This window comes from Panthera leo, chromosome D3 (assembly GCF_018350215.1).
Source record: "Panthera leo isolate Ple1 chromosome D3, P.leo_Ple1_pat1.1, whole genome shotgun sequence".
Taxonomy (NCBI): domain Eukaryota; kingdom Metazoa; phylum Chordata; class Mammalia; order Carnivora; family Felidae; genus Panthera; species Panthera leo.
In genome coordinates, this window is record NC_056690.1 from 57,467,177 (window position 1) to 57,488,669 (window position 21,493).

Sequence of the window (21,493 nt, forward strand, 5' to 3'; positions counted from 1 at the left end):
CCCCCCCCCGCCCAGTAGCAAATGGTCCACCTGTGCCTCTAAGCTGAAGTGGACAGAGAGTATCACCACCACACATTCTCAGAAGTGTACTTCTGTGTACTTGGACAGAGCCTTCTGCTTGGAATCTTGCTTTGGTCTTGCATTTTATAGCTCTTGTCCACTTCACTTCCCTCTCTATTCTTCGTGACCAGTCCCACCCCCCAGAAGTGTGAGCTTCCAGGGAAGCTTCCTTTCTTATGCAGGGTATCGTGAAGGTTAGGTCCTCGTGACTGCTGAGTTGTTCCCTTAGTGCCAGTGGTGGTGTAGAGGAAAATCCAGGACTTGATCGGTCCCCATACACTGTGCGGTAGCTTCTTGGAGAGGTGCACGAGCCTCTTGGTGAGGATCTGACCAGTGGACTCTCCCTGGATCAGAACTGGTTTCCTGAGCATAAAAGAGCGTGCTAGACAATCTCTGGTCTCTGGGCAGGGAGAGTCCATCTTTGGACCGGCACAGTTAGGTAGTTGAGGACTCAGAGACTTGTGTCTATTACACAAGTCGTCTGGCTTCTCTCTGATGCTTGAAATACTTTGAAATCTAGAACGTAATCCACAAATGTAAACGAGGCATTTTTTTAAATGCTAGAGTGAATATTTTGCATTTATCTGTGCCATTGATACTCTAATGCATTGCTGGAAGTCTTGCAAAGAGAAGTCTTCACAGAATTTGATCTCTCTGTGTTAGGTGGTTGTCTGGGGTGAGTGTGACTCCAGTGATGACTCCGTCGAGCACAACATTGGCCCCTGCTCCTCTGTCCTGGATGTGGGGGGAGCAGTGACAGCCGTCAGTGTCTGCCCTGTGCTTAACTGTGCCCAACGGTCAGTCTCTGAGTGGGGCTTTGTTTTAAGTTTTTGCTACAACCACTTGGTTTCTTAAGCTGTAGTCCTCTATACTTTAATTTGTTATTTGTTATTTCTTTTAGCTTCCAAGTTGCTATTTTTTTTCATAATGCTTATGTTTCTCGTAAGAATTGTTAAATTGATAGAACTTGATCATACTCGGAGTGGGGAAAACAGGGATTGGGAGTGTGGCTCAGAGGATCGTATTTCACCAAATTTAGAGCCTGGTGCTTTCTCAGTAACTGCATCCGCAGTAGAACAAGGGTCCCTGCAGCCAGCCAGGGCAACACTGGCTTGTGGGCTTTGCTAGCAGAGGACGGGGGAGGACTTGGTGCACCCTCGGTAGAGAGGAGGCTCCATGAGGATGTAACAGAGCAGTGCCTGGTCTCGTGGGCTGGTGCTTTTCAGTAGAGCCTTTTGAGGGTTCCTGGGTGGCTTAGTCAGTCCAGCTTCTGACGCCTGATTTCAGCTCAGGTCATGATCTCACAGTTCTTGGGATCAAGCCTTGCATGGAGCCCCATGTCGGACTTGGTGCTGACAGCGTGGAGACTACTTGGGGTTTTCTCTCCCTCTCTCTCTCCCCCTCCCCCATGCATGCATGTGCACACACGTGCTTTCTGTCTCTTTCAAAATAAGTAAACGTTAAAAAAAACAACAGCCATTTGATTTTTAAAGTTTATTTGAGAGAGAGAGAGAGAGAGAGAGAGAGAGAGAGAGAGAGAAAGCAGACAGGTAAGTGCAGAGAGAGAGAATTCTAAGCAGGTTCTGCACTGTCAGCATAGAGTCCGATGTGGGGCTCGAACTCCCGAACTACGAGATCATGACCTGAGCTGAAACCAAGAGTCAGATACTCAAGCGACTGAGCCACCCAGGTGCCCCCATGGACAGTTGGGAGCACTGTAAAGAAATACTTTAGAGTGATAATGGAGATAACAGAAATTCATGCTAATTAATCACTGTCTTCTCCTCCCTTAAAAATAGATACGTTGTTGCAGTAGGATTAGAGTGCGGAAGGATTTGTTTATACACTTGGAAAAAAACTGATCAAGTTCCAGAAACAAATGACTGGACTCACTGTGTAGAAACAAGTCAAAGGTATTTTACTATTTTTGCTTCCATAAGATTAGATTTTGTTATAATTATACAAATTGTAATTATATTTGTTATAAAGCATTTAGTGGCAGTTTTTTTCCAGTTTTATTGAGAAGTAATCGACATACGTCACTGTGCATGTTTAAGGGGAACAGTAAGATTTACATACACCGTGAAATGATTATAGCTTCAACTTACATCCATCTGCTTGTGTAGCTACAGTCAAAAGAGAAAGAAGAATAAAGAGAAAAAAATCTCTCCTTGTGATGAGAACCCTTAGGATTCACTCTCCAAACAACTTCCCTCTGCATCATCCAGCAGCATTCTTTGTAGTCATCATGTGTACATTCCGTCCCTAGTACTTATTTGTCTTACTATCGGCAGTTTGTACCTTTCGACCATCTTCCTCTGATTCCCCCTCCCCCACCGTCTGCATCTGGTAACCGTAAATCTGATCTCTTCTTCCATGAGTTTGTTTTTGTTTGTTTTTTTAAAGATTCCATGTATAAGTGAGATCATGTAGTATTTGTCTTCTGTGGCGAGTTGATGCCACATTCACATGGAGAGGAACACAGATCTCGATTAAGGTGCTTACCACTAAGTGGTACTTCTGTGTTCTGCGGTAGCCTCTTGAGATTGATGCTTGCTGCTGTGTTGCACTTGGTTTTTAAAAGTTTGCTTCAGCCGGTTGCTTGCTGCATACTATTGTCTTTATACACAACACGTTTGAAGTGGTCTAGAATGTGACTACGGTAGATTTTTAATAAAACTGGATTAAAAATGTTGGTGATGTTTTGAAATGTGGTAGATTGTGTTTTGGTAGCCTCATCTTGTTTGAACATGTCAGCTCAGATCCCATGATGGGGAGCAAACTCAAGTGCCCCTCAAAGCCACATGACTGATTTTAAGCCCGGTAAGTGCTCCCTGGGCACAGGCCGTTGCCTCCTGCTGGCTTAGAGCACCTGTCATTTACACCCTTCTCCCCACCCTCACCCACCTAGACAGCAGGATCATTTGTTAACCTAATTTTAATCCATTTTATGCTTTAACAATGTCTAAATTATCAAAAAGTCAGTAACCCCATTCTGTCAGATTTTTTTAAGGATCCTTCAACCTTCATATGTGTGAACTGTTCAAAATAGAATTTCAAATACAATTCCAAATGACAGTGTCATGATGAAAGTGATGGGCTTGATGGAGAAAGACCTGTGAGCCACACATCTTTTCTGTGATATTTCATCCAGGGGAGTTTGTCTCCTTGTTAGCAAAGTATGTTAGTGCTCATAATAATTGCATTTGTTAAAATGTGATTTCTCTTTATTCCTGCTGCCCTTTTGGCTTCTTTCCCACCTCTCTGATGCTGGGTTTAGCAGTTGAAATGGTTCATGCTGTTGCTTACCGAAGAAGGGAATACGTCAGTGAAGTATTCATTTGAAATTTCATTTTCCAGTCATTTGAAATTTTCTCTCTTCCTGAACTCCCCTCCCTTCTGTTTTCCTTCCTTTCACCCTGCCCTGCCTATGGTGCTTGCTCCTGTTAACGTGCTAGATTTAAAGAATATTACCCAAAAAAAAGAAATGCACCATCTTAAAGCTTGTATAGCTAAATAAGTACTGTTCCTCAAAGTAGCTCCCCTGGGAAGCAGTATACAGTCGGTCCTTGAACAACATGGGAGTTAGAGGTGTGTACCTTTCAACTCCACAGAAGCTAATTACTAATGGCCTACTGTTGATTGGAAGCCTTAGTGATGAACAACGGATTGACCCATATTTTGTATGATAAATGTATTAGGTAGTGTATTCTTACAATAAAGTAACCTAGGGAAAAGAAAATATTAAGAAATCATAGGAGAAAATACATTTATGAGACTGTGCTATGTGAATTGAAACAAATCTGTGTATAAGTGGACCCGTGCAGTTCAAACCTGTGTTGTGTAGGGGTCAACTGTATTATATATACTTGTTTCAGTAATGTGTCAGTACTTCCACCATTCCTCTGATGAAATGAGAAATCTTTAATAGTATCAATAACGAGCTTCCGGTGATGTTTGTGTCACTTAAAATATTTCTGGAACTTCTCTTTAGGAATTGTGTTCGGAAGCAGCTCACTACGATGGAAGAAAACCAATTCTAATACCTTTTTATAGTTGTACTCGTTTGGTCCCTTTTTTTTTTTAAGTTTGGCATTGATTTTATTCGTGAAGCTCATCTCCAGAGGACTCTTGACTGCCTCCGGTAATGAGATTCAAACTCGTGGAAGGGTCCGTAGCGTTGAGGGTAGTGCTCAAGTCCTAGCCTGCAGAGAATGGGAGCATTGCCTTGAGAAGACGTTCAGGAAGGGCTACTGACGACAGCCCTGTCAAGCCGTGTGTAACCTCCAGGGTGGCCACTTGCAGGTCCTCACAGTCGTGTGGTTGTGTAGGCTGTGGTATGCTGATTTTTAAAACGCGTTTCTTTACCTCAAGGTTGTGTTTCATTCCTACCGAGAGCGCATCTGGTGACACGTGGGCTCTCAACAGCTGAAAGTATAATTGTGTGCTCTGGTATTGTTTTCAGGGTTGACTGCCTTAAAACCTACTTAAGTTTTTTACTTTATTCTTCCTTGGTTCAGAGGTCTGATTTGCAGGTTGAATTTGTAGAGGGTGTTCTATTCTCCTAGGGATTTATTAATAACCTATGGTAGCATTCTAGGCCATGGGGTTGAGGGGGCATTAACAGGAGTGTGTTGCCCAAGGTCATGCAGTTAGAGGTCACGTTGGAGTCCAAGGTTGTTTCTTTGGGCAGTTTATTAAATCTTTCATTATCTTTCCTTACCCAGCAGTAAACATGTGAGTAAGAGTCCCTTCTATGTCAGAGGGATGTCAAGGGAATAAAATAATCTGGAATATGTTGCAAAGTTAGAATTCCTTATTTTCTTTTTTTTTTTTTTAACGTTTTATTTATTTTTGAGACAGGGAAAGACAGAGCATGAACAGGGGAGGGTCAGAGAGAGGGAGACACAGAATCTGAAACAGGCTCCAGGCTCCGAGCTGTCAGCACAGAGCCCGACGCGGGGCTTGAACTCACGGACCGCGAGATCATGACCTGAGCCGAAGTCGGCCGCTTAACCGACTGAGCCACCCAGGCGCCCCAAGTTAGAATTCTTTAAAAAAGAAACCCATTTAGTAATGTTACCTGAAAGACAGATTTTAATAGCCATTTCGTGAATTCCACTGATCATCGAAAGAAAATTCGACAGAAATTCATTGTCTGTATCTCGCTGGTGGTGTCCTTTTTCATTAAGATATTTAGTCTGACAGTTTTAAGTAAATAGAGTAAGATGTTTTCAAGGTTAGGATAAAATTGCAAAATTATTAGTGATGGTATTTTAAAACCTGTAATTTTTAAAAACTTTTTTGCCATTTTTTTCATTTGAGTATAGTTGACATACAGCGTTACCTTAGTCTCAGGTGTACAACTTAGTTCATACATTATTCTGTGTTCCCCACAAGTGTAGCTGCCATCTGCCCTTTTATATCACTATTACTGTACCGTTGACTGTATTCCTTACACTGTGCCTTTTATTCCTGTGACTTACTCATTCCATACCTGGAATCCCATATCTCCCTCTCCCCTTCATCCGTTCTGGCCAACCCTCCACCCCACAGCCCTCTGACAACCATCAGTTTGTTCTCTGTATTTGTAGGTCTGACTCTGCTTTTTGTAAAACCTGTACATTTTGATGTTCAGGTTTTGACTTCCATTTATGTTAACATCGATAGCAAGGGCATAGTAATTAAGTGAATATGTAGGTAAAATATTTTGTAGTCACAGCATACGTTCATTTCATGATTTCTCTTTGTTTTAGCCAAAGTCATACACTTGCTGTCAAAAAATTATGCTGGAAGAATTGTAATGGGAAAACCGAACAGAACGGAACAGAAGGTGCTGAGTGGTTACACTTCGCAAGTTGTGGTGAAGATCATACTGTGAAGATACACAGAGTTAACAGACGTGCACTGTAATGGACTTAGTAACTACAGGCATACAGGCACTGGTGTCTTAAGCTATTTGTCATGTAAATAGATGACTTTCTTTACCTCATAATTTCATTGATTTTCATTTTTAAGTCCTACAGCAGTAGTACTACTCACTGGGTCACAGACCCTTTGAAATGTGATGACAGCTGCAGACTCTCGTCACAGATGTGTATATGCATACACCCTTGGAACCTTGCCCACACTTTGAGGGGTCCAGACCTGCATTTCTGTGTCCCAGATTAAGAACCAGATTCTTCGTGACTGAATTTGCCTAATTTTGTGTTAACGTGTGGGGCCTTTTCTTTTCATATGCCTGTCTTTGGGACATTGCCTTGTTTATTACCCTCTTCAAAGGGAGGACATAGAAAATAAAAAGAGATAAAACTGAGATTATTCAATTTTAACAGTTTTTGTGCATAAACGGATCACACTTTGTGTGGCCTTGACCCTTCCTTCCAGTACACACCAGCCATTCTAGGAATTTGGCAGGTGGTTGTGAGTTTGAACTGCAGTGAGTTCTTTTATTATTTAAAAGTGCATATATTGTTTTACAGTTTGACTTAACGCAGAATATCCTGACACACTGATAGACGGAGGGGCTGAAAAGTGGAGTTCTGTGGCGATCCTGTGAATTGATGTGAAGTCACATACATGAGTCATGAGAAAAAGAGGGTGTCCCCGAGGGTGAAGGAGTAGTGGGAGCAGAGGGAGGAAGAAGATGCTAGAAACAGAGTGTTGAGTGTGCCAGCTGAGGTTTGGGAGGTGGGCCGTGACAGTCGGGAGCTTGGGAGTTGGGTGGAGGGAGGTTGAGCCCGGGAGAGCGCTACTGCGAAGGCTGGCACGAAAGTGGAGGAGATCCTAGAGTCATCTGGCAAATTGGCAGTGAAATGAGTGCCGTACATAATAAATATGCTGAAAAGAGGGAGGTGAGGATTTTCTTGGTTGGAGTTTGCCATTACCTAACATGATATTTCGCTTCCAAAGGAGTGGCGATACTTTGTTTAAATGGAGATTTCTAGACTAGCATTATCCACTATCTCTAGCCCAACAGAAGCATAATGTGAGCTGTATAAGTAATTAAAGGTTTTCTGGTAGTTACGTAATAAAAATAAAAAAACAGGTAAAATTTATTTTAGTGACATGTTTTATTTAACCTAGTATGTCCAACATAAACAAGCTATACGTTTCAACATAAAGGATTGTGGAGGTATTTTACACTTTTTTGGTATAAAGTCCTTGTATGATATAAAGAACGTTTCATACTTCAGTGTATACTTAGCGTGTTTTATACTGAGTGCATCTCAGTTTGGATTAGCCACATTTCAAGTGCTCACTAGCCACATGCTGTTAGCGGCCATCTGTATTTGGACAGTTCAGTTCTAGACGATTGAGTGTGTAAAGTTGTCTTACTCCCTCAGGCTTGTGTGTGCATGTATGCACCAAGGCAGGGAGACCCTGAGTTCCAACCTCAGAAACCAGGACGGCCTGCAGTAGTTCCTTATTTATCAGCTGAGGGATCTGAGTCTTTACCCCCACCGGCATGCCGGGATTTGTTGGGACTCCAGGGCAGAATCCGTGAACTAACCTGGTGTTGTAGAACATTTTCAAGCACAGAACTCAACCCCCTAAGGTTCCCTGAAAACAGGCCTAGTCCTGGGAAGACTGAATTCGTAGGTATTATTTTAATTCGTCAGTTGTGTTTGTGTTAGACACTTTGCCCAAGTTGTCCTGAAGCACCTTCCTCAGGAACAACCTGGGTAATTCAGTTCAGTAAGCGTTCAGAGGTCGTGCTATTCACGTGGGCAGTCTGCATTGTAATTCATACACATACATCGTAATTTGTCACGCATCTTAATCTGCTAAAGGAGCACCCTTTGAAGCATATGATTACAAACCATATAGTTCAACACATCTGAAGCAAAAAGGTACCCTTGGAACTTTGCTCCAGGGGAGTTGATGGGGTGTTTCAGAGTCCCTGACCTGCCCTTCCCCATTCCCCCCATCTCCCTTCTCTGCCTCATTCATAGCATCGCAGCTCAGATTGATGCCCAGCGCCAGCCTAAGCAGTCGCTGCCTTCTGACCTGTACAACTTCCCTAGACGGGAGAGGTAGTTGGGTGGTTCTGAGGACACTGTTACCTTCAACAGCACAGAGCCAAATCCCTTCCCAGTAGCCTCGGGAAGCAGAGTCAGTTATTGATTTCAAAGGGGGAATGTGGGAAATGGAGGGAGAGTGCACATTCAGGAATAAAATGAAAGAACAGAATCGATCTCTTTGAAGTTAGAAATTCTGGCCACCCCAGAAAATCCTGGGCTGTCCAGGGAATGCCAGGCCTGCGAACCACTATGTACAAAGCCCGTGTGTTTCTCAAGGCACTCTAGGTGGGGGTTGGAGCCTGGATGGAAGGAATCAGAAGCGCCTTTGATCCTGGCTCACACTGGCAGCGAATGCAGCTGTTTCCCCTCACCTCTAAATGCAGATACTACCAGTGGATCAGTCTGACTTCAATTCGCCTATGTGTGAAAGAAAACGCCAAATGTTCTTTCTGGCTTTTGCAAGGTAGAAGTTTTCTCTCAAAAGGAATCAAGATAGGCAGACTGTGACAGACAGGGGGACTTCTCAACATGATTGGGGACGCGGGCTCTTTTTCTTTGGGGTCCTCCATCCTCAGTGTGAGGCTTCCTCACCAGCCAGGGTGGCTGCTTGGCCTCCTGCCGTGATCTTTTGCATTCCGGCCAACAGAAAGGAAAGGCTCATCCAGAGCTTGAAGAAAACTTCTTGGAAGTCCACACAGTTCTGCTTCACCTCCTTGGCCAGAATCTAGGCTTGTGGCCACCACCTCAAGAGAAACTAGGAAATGAAATTTTCATTCCAGAGTCCTTGCGTTCAGCTAGGAATTGAGGTGTTTTATTTTGGAAGAAAGAACAGATGTTAGTCTCATTTTGCAAAAAGCAACTACTTTGTAGGGTTGTTTTGAGGATTAAATGAGGATTTCAGTGCATGAAAAACGCTGGTTTAGCACTGGGGTATATATAATAAGACACCAACTATTAGGATTAAGTACATCTCAGCTCATGTCACCTCTGCAGAACCTTAATTCCCTTCTTTCAAGTATTTCTTTCTCTGAATGCCACCGTATTTTATTCTCATTGTCTTTTATGGCATTTCTCATGTCCTATCGTTTATTTACATATGTCTTACACTATATCAATTAGATTCTGCGGTAAGAAAGTTGGTCTCAAAATGATTTGGGGAATCATTAGATCACATGATTGAAAACAAATTTAGTGCTAGGACAAAGTTCAGGTGTAGTTTCATCAGGACACTCTTGCCCGTTTGTCTACTTCTTTCAGAGGACCTCTCCATGGGTCAGCGTTCTTCCAAGGCTGCCCTCCCCCATGGATGAAAGCAGCCGTTAAAGTTACAGATTTCCTTGCTCGTATCAAAGGGAATACATTTTTAAACATTAAGTCCCTAGCTTTGCTCAGCGGAACATCCTGAACTAAGCAGCGGGCAGGGGAAAACCCGCACGTGGAGTGGCGCGGGCCTGCCCATCTGACGCGGCAAGAGCCATGAGATCACTCTGGGACTGAAGGCAGGGTTGGTCCCATCGGGACCTCATCCTGATCTGGCTGGGGTGGTTTTTCCAAATCAAAATCAAGGGCAGTGGGTGGTGGGTAGGCAACCAATGAAATCCCGCTTTACAAGCCTACCAGAGCCTAAATATCTGGGCATTAGATTTGTTTCTTGTTCTCCACAGCATCTAGCACAGTGCGTCTAGCAGCGTGTTGTTAAATATTTGCTACATTTAAGGGTGAGTAAATTTGACAAAACAGATGGCTGGCTGGTGGAGGACGGATTCTCCAATGTAATCCACTAGTCAGTAAATAGCATGACTGGTATCAGATCCTTTCCCTGGCATAAAGGTGGCATAAAGGTGGCATAAAGGAGTAGGAGACAAAGAGCAGGAGAAAGGTGTCATCCAGAAGGGACCAAGAAGGAGGCAGGCTGGTCCAAACCCGCCCCTGAATGAACACAGAGAGAAGCTGAGCCCCCTGGAAAGCAGCCCTCAAGAAAATTCCCCCTCAGGGTCCACCCACCCTGTCGCTGCTGTGGTCTCCCTAGCACTGGTGGGGTTTTGTTGTTTGGAATATTATGGATTTAGATATAATGGAGCTTTGTTCATGATTCCAAACTGCCCTTTTAGCTTCTATTCACAGAAAAGGTCTCCTTTCCCTCTAGGGGAGGGAGCTTCCTGAGGTTTCTGATCATTCTTTCCACTGCTTCCAAGTTGTTTCTCCCAGAACTTCTACAGTGCCAGGCTTTGGAGAAAAAGCTGCTCCATTATTGTCTCTCTTAGTCCTGTTGTGTAGATGTCCGAGGATCTCGGTCAGCAGGTTCTAGTTGTTAAGGGGGGATGCATTTCACTCTAGCAGGAAATAATAAGTTCACTCTCCCAACCAGATTTCGCCTCTGCAACACCCACCCTCTATCCTGACTACTTGGCAGGAAATGGGAGCCATCATAATTGCAGCCCCCAGACACCTTCAGGATCAAGAGCCTTTGGGGATTAGCCAGTAGGAAAACCTCTACCCCTCATCAGCATTTAAGACTTGAATGGAGCTTGTAAAATGGAGCTCCCATCCCCACCAAGATAAAAGTGTCTCACTTCGGTCACCGCACAACCCCTAGCCAGCACATTCAATAATCTGATTGGCCCTTGTCCTAACTGGCCTGTCGGCCTAAGCACCCCAAGGTGCTGGCTGTCTCCCCACCTCTCTGATCAGTTAGCAGCATGGAGGCAGACACCACTTAAATGTTGCTATCCCCACGGCTCTGTCTCTCCCAGAACACTCCAGAGCCCCTGGGTTGACCTCTGCACAGGCCTCTTCTGTGAGTTGTGTCTTCAACCCCCGACACCGTCCTTCCTGAGTCTGGGCCCCAATCTCTACTTAGATGTCCTGAACCTCTTGTGTCCCTGTGCCTGACCCCCACCCCCTGCATCCACCAAGGCATCCACTCCAACACTGTTGAGTCACCCAGAGCCTGTCCTCCCTCAGTCCCCATTTTCCCTGAATTTCATCACCTCCGCAAGGGTCATCTGGACCCTCATTGCCCCTCACCAGGACTCCTGCCCAGACTCTCTACATGATCCTCAGTGCTGCTGGGGTGCCAGAAACACCTTTGACACAGCCACTGTCCTGTGGGCACTCCGTGGCATCTTCCTGTCCCTTCCGTCTGCAGAGTTTGGCTCGCTCCCTTTCCTCACTCCCCATCCCACCCCTTATCCCTGCACAACCATAGCCTGTGCTCCAGCCTCACTGAAGGTCCTGCTTCTGTAATTTTTGGGGCCTTTTCCTGTCTCCAGCACTTGCACCTGGAATACTGCCCTCCCTCTCTCGCTTTCTCTTCCAGGACTTCTGGAGTCCCAGGTTGGGGAGGCTTTCTCCCCCGCAGCCTTGACCTCCTTGGGAAGCCCCCTTCTCTGGCACTGTGCATTGTGGAAGGGTGATCCAACTGCGGCCCCATCTCCTTCCCTGTCCTGGGGCCTCCCAGGCATGCAGGCTGCTTTGTTGACTAATGTCTCCCCGGCTCCCCAGTGAACACTGGATGATGCCCCTGCCAAAGCCCACTTTCACCTCTGGTGCCTCAAGCCTGGAGGTTGCAGGAGGTTGTAGCTAGTCCTCTGCCCCCAGTTCTTACCACCGCATCCAGCCTGGTCATGGCCATTGGATGGCCTGCCTAAATCACCTCTTGGGAGCACTTTCTTGCTCAAATACTTTCAGAATGAAATTCCAGTCCCTTTGGGTGACTTATGCCTTCCAAAATCTGCCCTCAAGCCTACCTTGCCTTTTTCTTCAACCACTATAAACTTTAACTCTGAGAAGTACTCGTTGACCTTTTGCCGAGTGAATGAATGAAGAATATATGAATACATGCCTTGGGCATAGTAGTGATTTCTAGAAATGGAATCTATTGCCAGGGGACGCTGGGGGTGGGGTCCTATAGAAGTCTGTTAACGTGGGAGCAAGTGTTTTTGGCAGATATCATCCTGAGTCGAAAACCAAGCTCAGTGAACTGGACCAGGGACAAAGCCTTCCCCAGGGGGAGAGATTTTAAGTACAAAATCAAGGCTCTCATGCCTGCCCAATCTGGCCTTTAGGCACATATTTTTCATGGCTCCCAGGCGAGACAGAGCTGTAAGTAGGAGCCTAAGAGCTGTTTACCTACGAAGCTCTAAACTTTGGGAGCAGAAGCTAGCTTCTTGCGACCTAAACGTGGACTGGCTCAGGCTCCTCCAAGACCCCAGGGCCAGTAGCTGGACCAGGTCAGACGAGGCAGTGGCAGCCCCACAGCACAGGACCCAGGAGCTCGTTGAGTGATGAACACGCGTAAGACATTCACCAGTGGGGGCAGGGTAAGAATGAGCAATCGGATTTCTGACAGCCTCTTTCTGGCAGGAGAGGCCTGGGGAATCTTGGTGAAATAAATCTGAGAGTGCCAATTAGAGGCCGAGCCTGCCAGCGTCCTCAGACCCCACTACTCTCCCTCTCTTTTTCATAGGCTCATTGCTATGGCCCAGGTCAAAGGCTTCCTCCTTTGGGGTGCTTTCCCTGAACTCCCTGGTTGCAAGTAGCCCGCTTTCTCTTCCCTGCAATTCTACACCTGCATCCTGGAGCAGTGGTAGGGAACTCAGGCCTCATGGCCTTGTGGCTGGCATTCAGTAGTTCATTTCCCTGCGTGTCTATAGGTGAAAGTCCTTCCCATCCTCCTGAGCAAGCAGTGCTCTGGGAAGAGCCAGGAGCTTAAAGATGTTTCTTTCTTTTTGAGAGAGAGAGAGAGAGAGAGAGAGAGAGAGAGAGAGAGAGAGAGAGAGAAAGTGAGCAGGGGAGGCAGAGAGAGAGGGAAAGAGAGAATCCCAAGCAGACTCCACACTCAGTGCAGAATCTGACTCAGGGCTCAATCTCATGACCATGAGATCATGACCTGAGCCAAAATTGAGTCAGGCACTCAACCCCTTTAAAGATATTTCTTGACTGAATAGTAGTTCAGTGACTTTTAATAATCTTCAAGAGTTCTGCACTGTCCATAAAAGGATACGATTAACAAAGTGAAAAGCCATCCATAGAATGGGAGAAAATATTGCCAATTATATACCTGACAAGGGGTTCGTATTCAGAAAATATAAAGAACTCCTACAACTTAACAATTAATTAAAAAAAAACCCAATTGAAAAAATGAGCAAAAATCTTGAATAAGCATTTCTCCAAAGAATACATACAAACGGCCAAAAAGCACAGGAAAAGATGCTCAACATCATTAATCATTAGGGAAGCGGACATTAAAACTGCAATGAGATACCACTTCACACCCAGTAGAATGCCTACTATAACAACAGCAACAACAACAACAACAACAAGAACAACAACAGGAAACAAACGTTGGTGAGAATGAGGAGCAACGGGAACCCTCGTGCACTGTAGGAATGTAAAATGGTGCAGCTAATGGAAAACAGTATGGCGGTTCCTTGAAAATTAAAACTACAACTGTCACATGATCCAGCAATCCTACTTCTGGTTATAGACCCAAAAGTAGAGTCTCAAAAGAAGTATGTGTATATCCATGTTAAGAGCAGCATTATTCACCATAGCCAAGAAGTGGGAGTAATCCAAGTGTCCATCCATGGATGCACGGATAAAGAAAACGTGATATATACACACGATGGAACATTATTCCGTCTTAAAAAGGAAAGTAATCCTGAAACACACCACAACCTGGATGAATCTTGAGGACATTATGTAATTGAAATAAGCCAGTCACAAAAAGACAAATATTGTATGATTCCACTAATGTGAGGTACTTAGAATCGCCAAATTCAAAGAGACCGAAAAGAATGGTGATTGCCGGGGGCCAGGGGAGGGGGGAAATGGGGAGTTTTTTTAATGGAGACAGACTTTCAGTTTTTGCAAGATGGAAAAAGTTCTGGAGATTGGTTGCACATAATGTGAATATACTCAACACTACTGAACAAGTACACTGCAAAATGGCTAAGTCGGTAAATTTTTGTTATGTATATTTTGCTACAATTAAAAATTAAAAGAAAAAAAAGAGTTCTGCATTGAGTTGGCCCATTCAGATTATTCACTAGGCAGGCTTGCCCGAAAGCAGCACCCTAGTGGATTTGCGATTTGTTACTTGGCCACAGAACACCGCGAGGAGAGAGGTAGGTACTCCTTACATTCCCAGGGAAATAAGGAAGGCCTTCGCTCCTCAGAGTGCAGTTCATGGACCGACTAACAACATCACCCAGGTTCCTTACAAACAAAGAAGTTCAGGCCCCAACTTAAACTTGAAGAATCGGAATCTGCATTTTGATAAAAGCCTTCCAGGCCACTCACGTAAGTTAATGCCTGACAAACGTGGCCTGGAGGAGATCCTCCCTGGGAAGTAGGGCAGTAAAGGAGGGGTGAGTGGCACACACACCATACGGTGTCTGGGACGACCAGCTCCCACCACCCTCCCAACTTAGATGTGGGGAGACTGAGACCCTGAGGACCAGAGAGACTGCTGAACACATTTCACTGGTTGGGCTCTGGAGACTGATTTCACAGGTGCTGGCTTGTCCATTCTCTTCCAGCTGTGTGCTCTTGAGCAAGTTACTCTATGTCTTTGTGACTTAGCGTCTCCACCTGTAAGAGTCACCTCATTGACGTGCTGATTTAATTGTGGACCAACTAGTACAGGTCAAAGTGTACAGGTGCCCAGGGCAGTACCTGCTCGTATCATTGTTGCCAGAAGTCACATTGCAGGAAGGAGTGCTGTGGAGAGGTCAAGATGGCACCAGAGCCCAAAGTTCCAGCTACAAGTGTGGTCAGAAAGTATGCAGAAGAGGATGGGGGTGGAGTCAGTGAAGCCAATGAGCAAATTCGGGCATTCGTTCATGAATATGTTCAGTCCTTCCAGAACAAGTATGAATGCTTGTCCAGTAAGAACCTGGAGATCTGGCAGAGAGGAGGATGCGGCTACCTAAGCAGGGGGAGCCCCGGGACTGGCTCTTATGGACGGGGAACCTCTGGCCAGGGCCATATAGACCCCCCCCCCCCAGTGCAACCTGGTATTGGGGGGCTGGGCTAGGAGGGGCAGGACTGTGCATGGCCTTCTGGCAGCTCTCTCAAGCTGGGTCCATCCACAGCCCTTGGGATACTTTTCATATAGGCAGAGGCTGGGCCCACGAGTTTGCAGTGCACATCACCAGGCATCCTAAGGCCCCGGGGCCCCAGAGACCCACGCACTGGGTGACAGTGGGCGTGGCTGTAGTGAACTTGTGTCATGGGCACTCTTTCCACCTCCTCCCACCATGGTATGCTTCGAAAGCCAGTGGAACACCCCACCTTGGGCCGGTGGCCCCAATGGGCCCGCACCTGAGTCCCTTCACCTGGGCTGCCAGCACGTTGTCCCCCCTTCCACAGCAGGTTCTGCACTAAGTGGCCCAACTTGGTTCCACACCAGGCACCTCGCCCAGGCCCCCGTTACTTGGTCGCCTTTCACTCCATGCTCCAAAGCGGGCCCCGACCCTGAGTCCTCTCTGTCGGGGGAGAGCGGCCCCGATCGCACCTGATTTCTCCCTGTCGCGCACCTGGGCCCCGTGTTGTGCACCTGTCCACTCGCCCTGACACCGGCTCTACACTTTCTTCCGACGCATGGGTTTGGCCTGCCGCTCAGTACTGAGACAATGGAGGCCCGAGACAGAGCAGCTCTGACGCCGGCACCCCGGATGCAGGCCCAAGGGCGGAGCGCCTCCGGCGTTAAGGCCCGAGTCGCATCCGAGCGACTGTTTTCGAACTTGCGCAGCCACGGAGACCAAATTAGCCAACCAACCTCCTGGATCCCCAATCTTTTTCGTCTTCCACCCTTTGCTCAGCCTCATTCTCAGACACGCCGAGCACACAACCCAGTGGGGAGCAGCAAGGAGAACTCTCCTTGCAAACACCCCACGAGTCCCCCCCGCCCCCCTCCACAGGGAGCGAGGGTCCCGGGTGCTATGCCGGGGTCAGGACCGGTAGAGTCAGGCGGGAGGATGCCCAGGTTTCAGGATGCCGAGCAGGAGAAAGCAATGCGTTACTTCTGCCACTAGCCTTTTCGTGGGACCGTAGATAAACGAGAGTTTCGTGTTCCAGGGGTCTTTGGGGGCATCTCCCTGGGCTCCACTGGGAAGCTGTTTAAAGAGACAATGAAAGCGGGCACTTCCTTACCCCGCCCCCAGGTGGGAAAAGGGCCGGAAAGAACTGCAACCCTGTGAGTCAGCTCCCCTGGGAGGCCGGGCCGCCGGGAGAGGCGCCACCCTGGGCAGCGGACCAGGTGCCCCTGGAGGGCGGGGAGGCGCGGCCGGGCGCGGCGGGGGCGGAGTCGGGCGGGCCGGCCTCGGCATTTCCCCCCGGCCCGGCGGCCACTACGGCACGGGCTGGCGGGCCTGGGTCATGGCCGGCGGGGCGGCGCCGCGGGGGGCCGAGCTCCTGGCCTTCGCGCGGTTCCGGGACTCGAGCCCGCAGCCGCTCGCCTACGGCTATGGGACGCGCAGCCTGCGGGACATGCGCGAGCGCGAATTCGGCCGCCTGGCAGGTGAGGCCAGCCGGGACACCTGTGCGGGGTGGGCAGGGAGGCCGTGGCGGGCACGCGTTTTCTGGCACTGGCGTGGAAGGAGCTTTTGCTTTAGGTGGGAGCAGCGTCACCTCATTTGGGATGTGTTTTGGATCGAAAGACCCGGAGGGACACGTCCGCGCGTCCCTGAGGTCCCACCTGCAGCCCAAGGCTTCTTGCTACCCTAGCTCCTTAGACTTCCCCGTGGTGCAGGACTAGCCTACTCCTTTCTCACCTGTGCTCCCTCTCCGCGCACCACGCTCAGGAGTTCTTTTGCCCTCGCCCGCCGCGACACTCCCGGCTCTAAAGGTCCAGCTGGAGCCAGCGTTGCGAAAGGCAGGAATGTGCAGCGGCCATGACTGTCCAGGTGCTCGCCTGCGGACAGGTGCAGTGCGTGGGCGGCGGGCGGCCAGTGATCCGGGTGCGGACCGCGAGTCTGGGGGCGTGTGCGCTTGGGGCCGAGAGGCTACGGACACTAAGCTCATAAGCAGCTTTATTTTCGAAGCCCATTTTTCTCATTCGTGCCATCAGAACAATGCCTTCGAACTCTAGCTCGCTGGGCGACTGGAATTAGCAAACCGTGAAGTTTGAGCTTTAAGTACATACAGGGCGAGCCTGTAAATTGGACACGAGTATCGATCGCGATCACATCATCCTTTTGATACCCGCAAGGCGGAACAGGCTGGTTAACTTTTAAACGAGCTCGATGTGGCCCTGTGGCCTTGCCAAGACGTCACAGCCGGGCGGGAGGGCTCCCGCACCGGGTCGGGAACCTTGCGTGAAGGTCTTCCTGGAGCCTTTGGACCGCGTGCCGGTTGAGCAGGGAGGGACCGCAGGTTAAGTGGGCATGGTCGTGGCGCCAGGATTTGAGGTGTATTTATTCTGTCGCAATTAGCAACTGGTGACTGCTCCCTTGCTTGCGGCACAACAGCGGCCGCTGTGACTTAACGTTTCAGTAATAGGGTAGCTGATTGCAGCTCTTTTGAGTTATTTCCTCATGTTTGGGATAGTGACAATGTTTTCTGTTTGGGAGCTTTGAGGGCTGTGGCCTCCTCCTTGTGTGTCCCCTGTCTGTACTTCAGTAGGGAAGCCCGGGAGGGAGACGGGGGACCTTCTGGTGGCCTCTCTACTACCTTGCCATTCTTGCCAGTGACACATTCACCTGCAGGAGACAGCATCTCACCCTTCCGCTTCCACTTGCCGTCTCTGAAACGTTTTACTGTGGAAATTTCTACCCGTAGAAATAGACTGATACAACAAACACCCACAGGTGTGGAGGGAGAGAAGGAGGCTCCCCATTCTTTTGACGTAAATCCCAGAGGCTGTTTTCTCGCAGTCCATAATTATTTCAGCACCACACCTGCTTAATCCCCTAATCCCTCCAGCTCTGATCCCTCACACCCATCACTGGCTGACCTCTCCCCGCAACGCTACCTTGGGAAAGCAGAGGTATGTTCTGGGCCCCTACTTGTGTTCCTTGTGTCCTTCAGAGGACGTTTACTTAAATGTAAAATTTAAATGTGGTAGCCAGATCCCAGGCTGCCCCTCAGAGCCCCTTTAACATCTATCTTATCGTATTCTTTCTTTCTCTGTCTGTCATCTATCTAGTCAAGTTCCTAGCATTTCCTCTACACTATAGGGTTGAAGTAGACTTTTGTGGATTAAACACATCCCTCCCACGGTTGGAAGTCTTAGAACATATCCACTTGCTTTCTCTCCTAGGGCAGGGAAAAACAAACAAAACAAAGCAAAATAATGTAACCTTCACCTCCTGTTCTTTCCCCTTCCTCCTTCCCCTCAGAGTTTTTGGGCAGGCTTGAGAGTTTATCTGGTTAAGTGGTAGCTCTAGATAATTACATGCTTAATCTTTAAGTGCTGAAATATGTTGCCTAACCAATTGGAGGGGGATTCCCTGAGAGTATTGGGTTTTCAGATGCGGTTCGAGTGGTTCTTGAAGCCTTAGGGTGCTGCTGCATGGCCACTCACCCTGTGTGGAACTGAGAACTTAAAGAGCATGATCTAGAAGAGATCCTGGAATTTCCTTTCTTGAAGACCCAATACCAATGGGTTTTGGGGTCATTTGCCTCCTTCTATTAATAATAGCCAAGTCTTAGAGCGTCACTGTGTGCCAGGCACAAAACTGGGCTCTGTTATACCCACTCATTTAACCCTCATCCCATTTACAGATGAAGGAACAGGGACCCAGAATGGCTAGTGGTGGAGGAGGATTCAGTCAGGTTGGTTGACTTGAATTCTGCACTGTTAACCACTGTGCTGGCCGATTGCATCTAAGATCTGATCTCTAGCTGATCTAACATGGCTGCCTTGTTTTGCAAAATTAACTACTGGACCAAAGGCCAAAGCAGCCTTCTCCCAAATGGCTTCCTGGCCCTGCAGAAGGCTGTGGGTAAGGCATGTGATGCTCCCTGGGAGCCCCTCAGGTTTCACATGTGTACTGTGGCTTCACATGAGCATGTCCCTGATGGCTGGGCAGACCAAGGCCTTTCTTTTGGTGTGGTGCATTTGTATTTCTGAATTTTTGGTTAAAGAGACCATTATTCTAACACTAAATTTTTGGACTAGGTAGTACATTTACACAGCACTCAGAAGGTGCCAAAGGAGGGTAAAGAATGCCCAGGGAGTCCTGCTCACTCCAGCTGCGGCCATGGTGACGGCCCCAGGGTCAGCTCCTGCTACTCGTGTCTGGTGTGCCTTTTGACTTGTGGTCTGTATTTTTGTAAGTGTGTACTTCTTTTTTAATTACACAGTTGAGCCGTAACATTCATTATCTGACATAGTTTACATTTATTTGTCTTTCTCTGTCACTATCATACCAGCTTCTCTCTTTTGTCAATTTTTGTGTCTCTTCCACTTAGAACAGTGCCTGGCACATGGTCAGTACTCAATAAACATATCTTGAACATCAAAATACAATAAACTAGGAAATCAAATGACCTCATAAAGGCTGTCTACAAAAAACCCACAGCTAATATCATACTTAATAGTAAAACACTGACAGCTTTACCCCTAAGAGCAGGAATAAGACAAGGATGTCTGGACTCACCATTTCTACTCAACATTGTCATCAAGGTTCTAACCAGGACAGTTAGGCAAGAAAATGAAATAAAAGGCCTCCAGATTGCAAGGGAAGAAGTGAAACATCTCCATTGGCTGATGACACAATCTTGTATACGGAAAAACCTAAAGAATCCATATATAAAACTGTTAGAACTAAAAAACAAGTTCAGCCAGGTTATAGGATACAAGCTCAATACACAAACATCAACTTGATATCCAGATGCTAGCAAGAAAATCTGTGAAAATGAAATAAAGGAAAGCATCAAAAAGAACAAAATACATAAGGAATAAACTTATCAAAGGAAGTAGAAGATTTATATACTGAAAACTACAAAATGTCATCCAAGGAAATAAAGGAAGACCTAAATAAATGGAAAGGCATCCTGTATTCATGAATTTGAAGACTAAATATTGTTAAGATGACAATATTCCCCAAACTGACCTATAGACTGATTGACATTCTGATCAAAGTCCCAGGTACTTTTTTGCAGCAATTGATAAATTGGTTCTAAAATTCTTACAGAAATGCAAGGGACCCAGAATAGCCAAACCGACCTTGAAAGAGAACAAAGTTGAAGGACTCACATTTCCCATAAAGGTAAAATAAGTAAAATGTATATAAAGTTACAATAATCAAAACAATGTGGTACAACTTTGGTGGTACAATTTTGTACAACTGGTACAAAAATAGATGTGTGGACTGATGAAGTGGAATTTTGAGTCCAGAAATAAACCCATATGTCTATGGTCAGTTGCTTTTTAACAGAAGGCCAGGACTATTCAGTAGAGGAAAGAGTAGTCTCTTCAACAAATAGTGTTGGGGTAGCTGGCATGCAAAAGAATGAAGGCGGACCCCTACTTCACACTGTATTTAAAAATGAACTAAAAATGGACGAAAGAGCTAAAAATATAAACCTCTTCGAAGAAAGCATAAGCAAAAATCATCAGGACCTTGGATTAGGCAATGGTTTCTTATGACACTAAAATCACAAGCAACAATAACAACAAAAATAGACAAATTGGACTTCATCAAAATTAAATACTTTTATGCTTCTGTGGATACCACCAATAAGAAAGAACAACCCACCAAATGGGAGAAAACAGATGTCCCCACAAATCTTGCACATAGGCATGGTAGCATCGTTTATAATAGTCAAAAAATGGAAGCAGCCCACATGTTTATCATTGGATGAGTGGATAAACAAAATGTGGTACATCCATACAATGGAATACTATTCAGTCCTAAAAAGGAATGAAATGAACATATTATGCACCTTGAAAATACAGATGCATCTTAAAAGTATTATGCTAAATGAAAGAAGCCAGACACAAAAGGCCACTTTTGCATGCTTCCATTTATATCAAATGCCTAGAATAAGCAAATCTGTAGAGACAGAAGTTCGATTAGTGGTTGCCAGGGGCTAGGGCTGAGTGGATTGGGGAGTGATTGGTAATGAGTAGGCGCTCTCTTTTTGGGATGAATGAAAATGTTCTAAAATTAGATAGTGGTGATGGTTTATGAATCTGCTAAGTGTACCATTAAAAGGGTGAATTTTATGGTATGGGAATTATATCTCAAAAAAGATGTTATAAAAGAAACCAAAAAGGGGCGCCTGGGTGGCTTACTCTGTTAAGTATCTGACTTCTGCTCAGGTCATGATCTCACAGTTCATGAGTTTGAGCCCCACTCTGTGGGCTCTTTGTTGACAGTGTGGAGCCTTCTTCAGATCCTCTGTCTTCCTCTCTCCCTGCCCTCCCCCGCCCCCCCTCTCTTTCTCTCTCAAAAATA

The 21,493-nt window shown here is 46.6% G+C and overlaps 2 protein-coding genes across 3 annotated transcripts in view; both read left to right on the top strand.

Annotated features, from left to right (window-relative positions):
- The window catches only part of ELP2 (elongator acetyltransferase complex subunit 2), a 43,695-nt gene extending 37,319 nt beyond the window's left edge, over positions 1 to 6,376 (top strand). For both annotated transcript variants that reach the window (XM_042909848.1, XM_042909849.1), the window contains 3 exons: positions 724 to 857; positions 1,860 to 1,973; positions 5,817 to 6,376. In XM_042909848.1, the coding sequence (XP_042765782.1) occupies positions 724 to 857; positions 1,860 to 1,973; positions 5,817 to 5,973 (405 nt within the window). In that variant the 3' untranslated portion in view covers positions 5,974 to 6,376. The remainder of the gene's footprint in view (positions 1 to 723; positions 858 to 1,859; positions 1,974 to 5,816) is intronic.
- A 10,060-nt stretch (positions 6,377 to 16,436) lies between these two features.
- The window catches only part of MOCOS (molybdenum cofactor sulfurase), a 55,953-nt gene continuing 50,896 nt past the window's right edge, over positions 16,437 to 21,493 (top strand). The window contains exon 1 of the mRNA XM_042911156.1: positions 16,437 to 16,608. Coding sequence (XP_042767090.1) covers positions 16,467 to 16,608 — 142 coding nt within the window. The 5' untranslated portion in view covers positions 16,437 to 16,466. The remainder of the gene's footprint in view (positions 16,609 to 21,493) is intronic.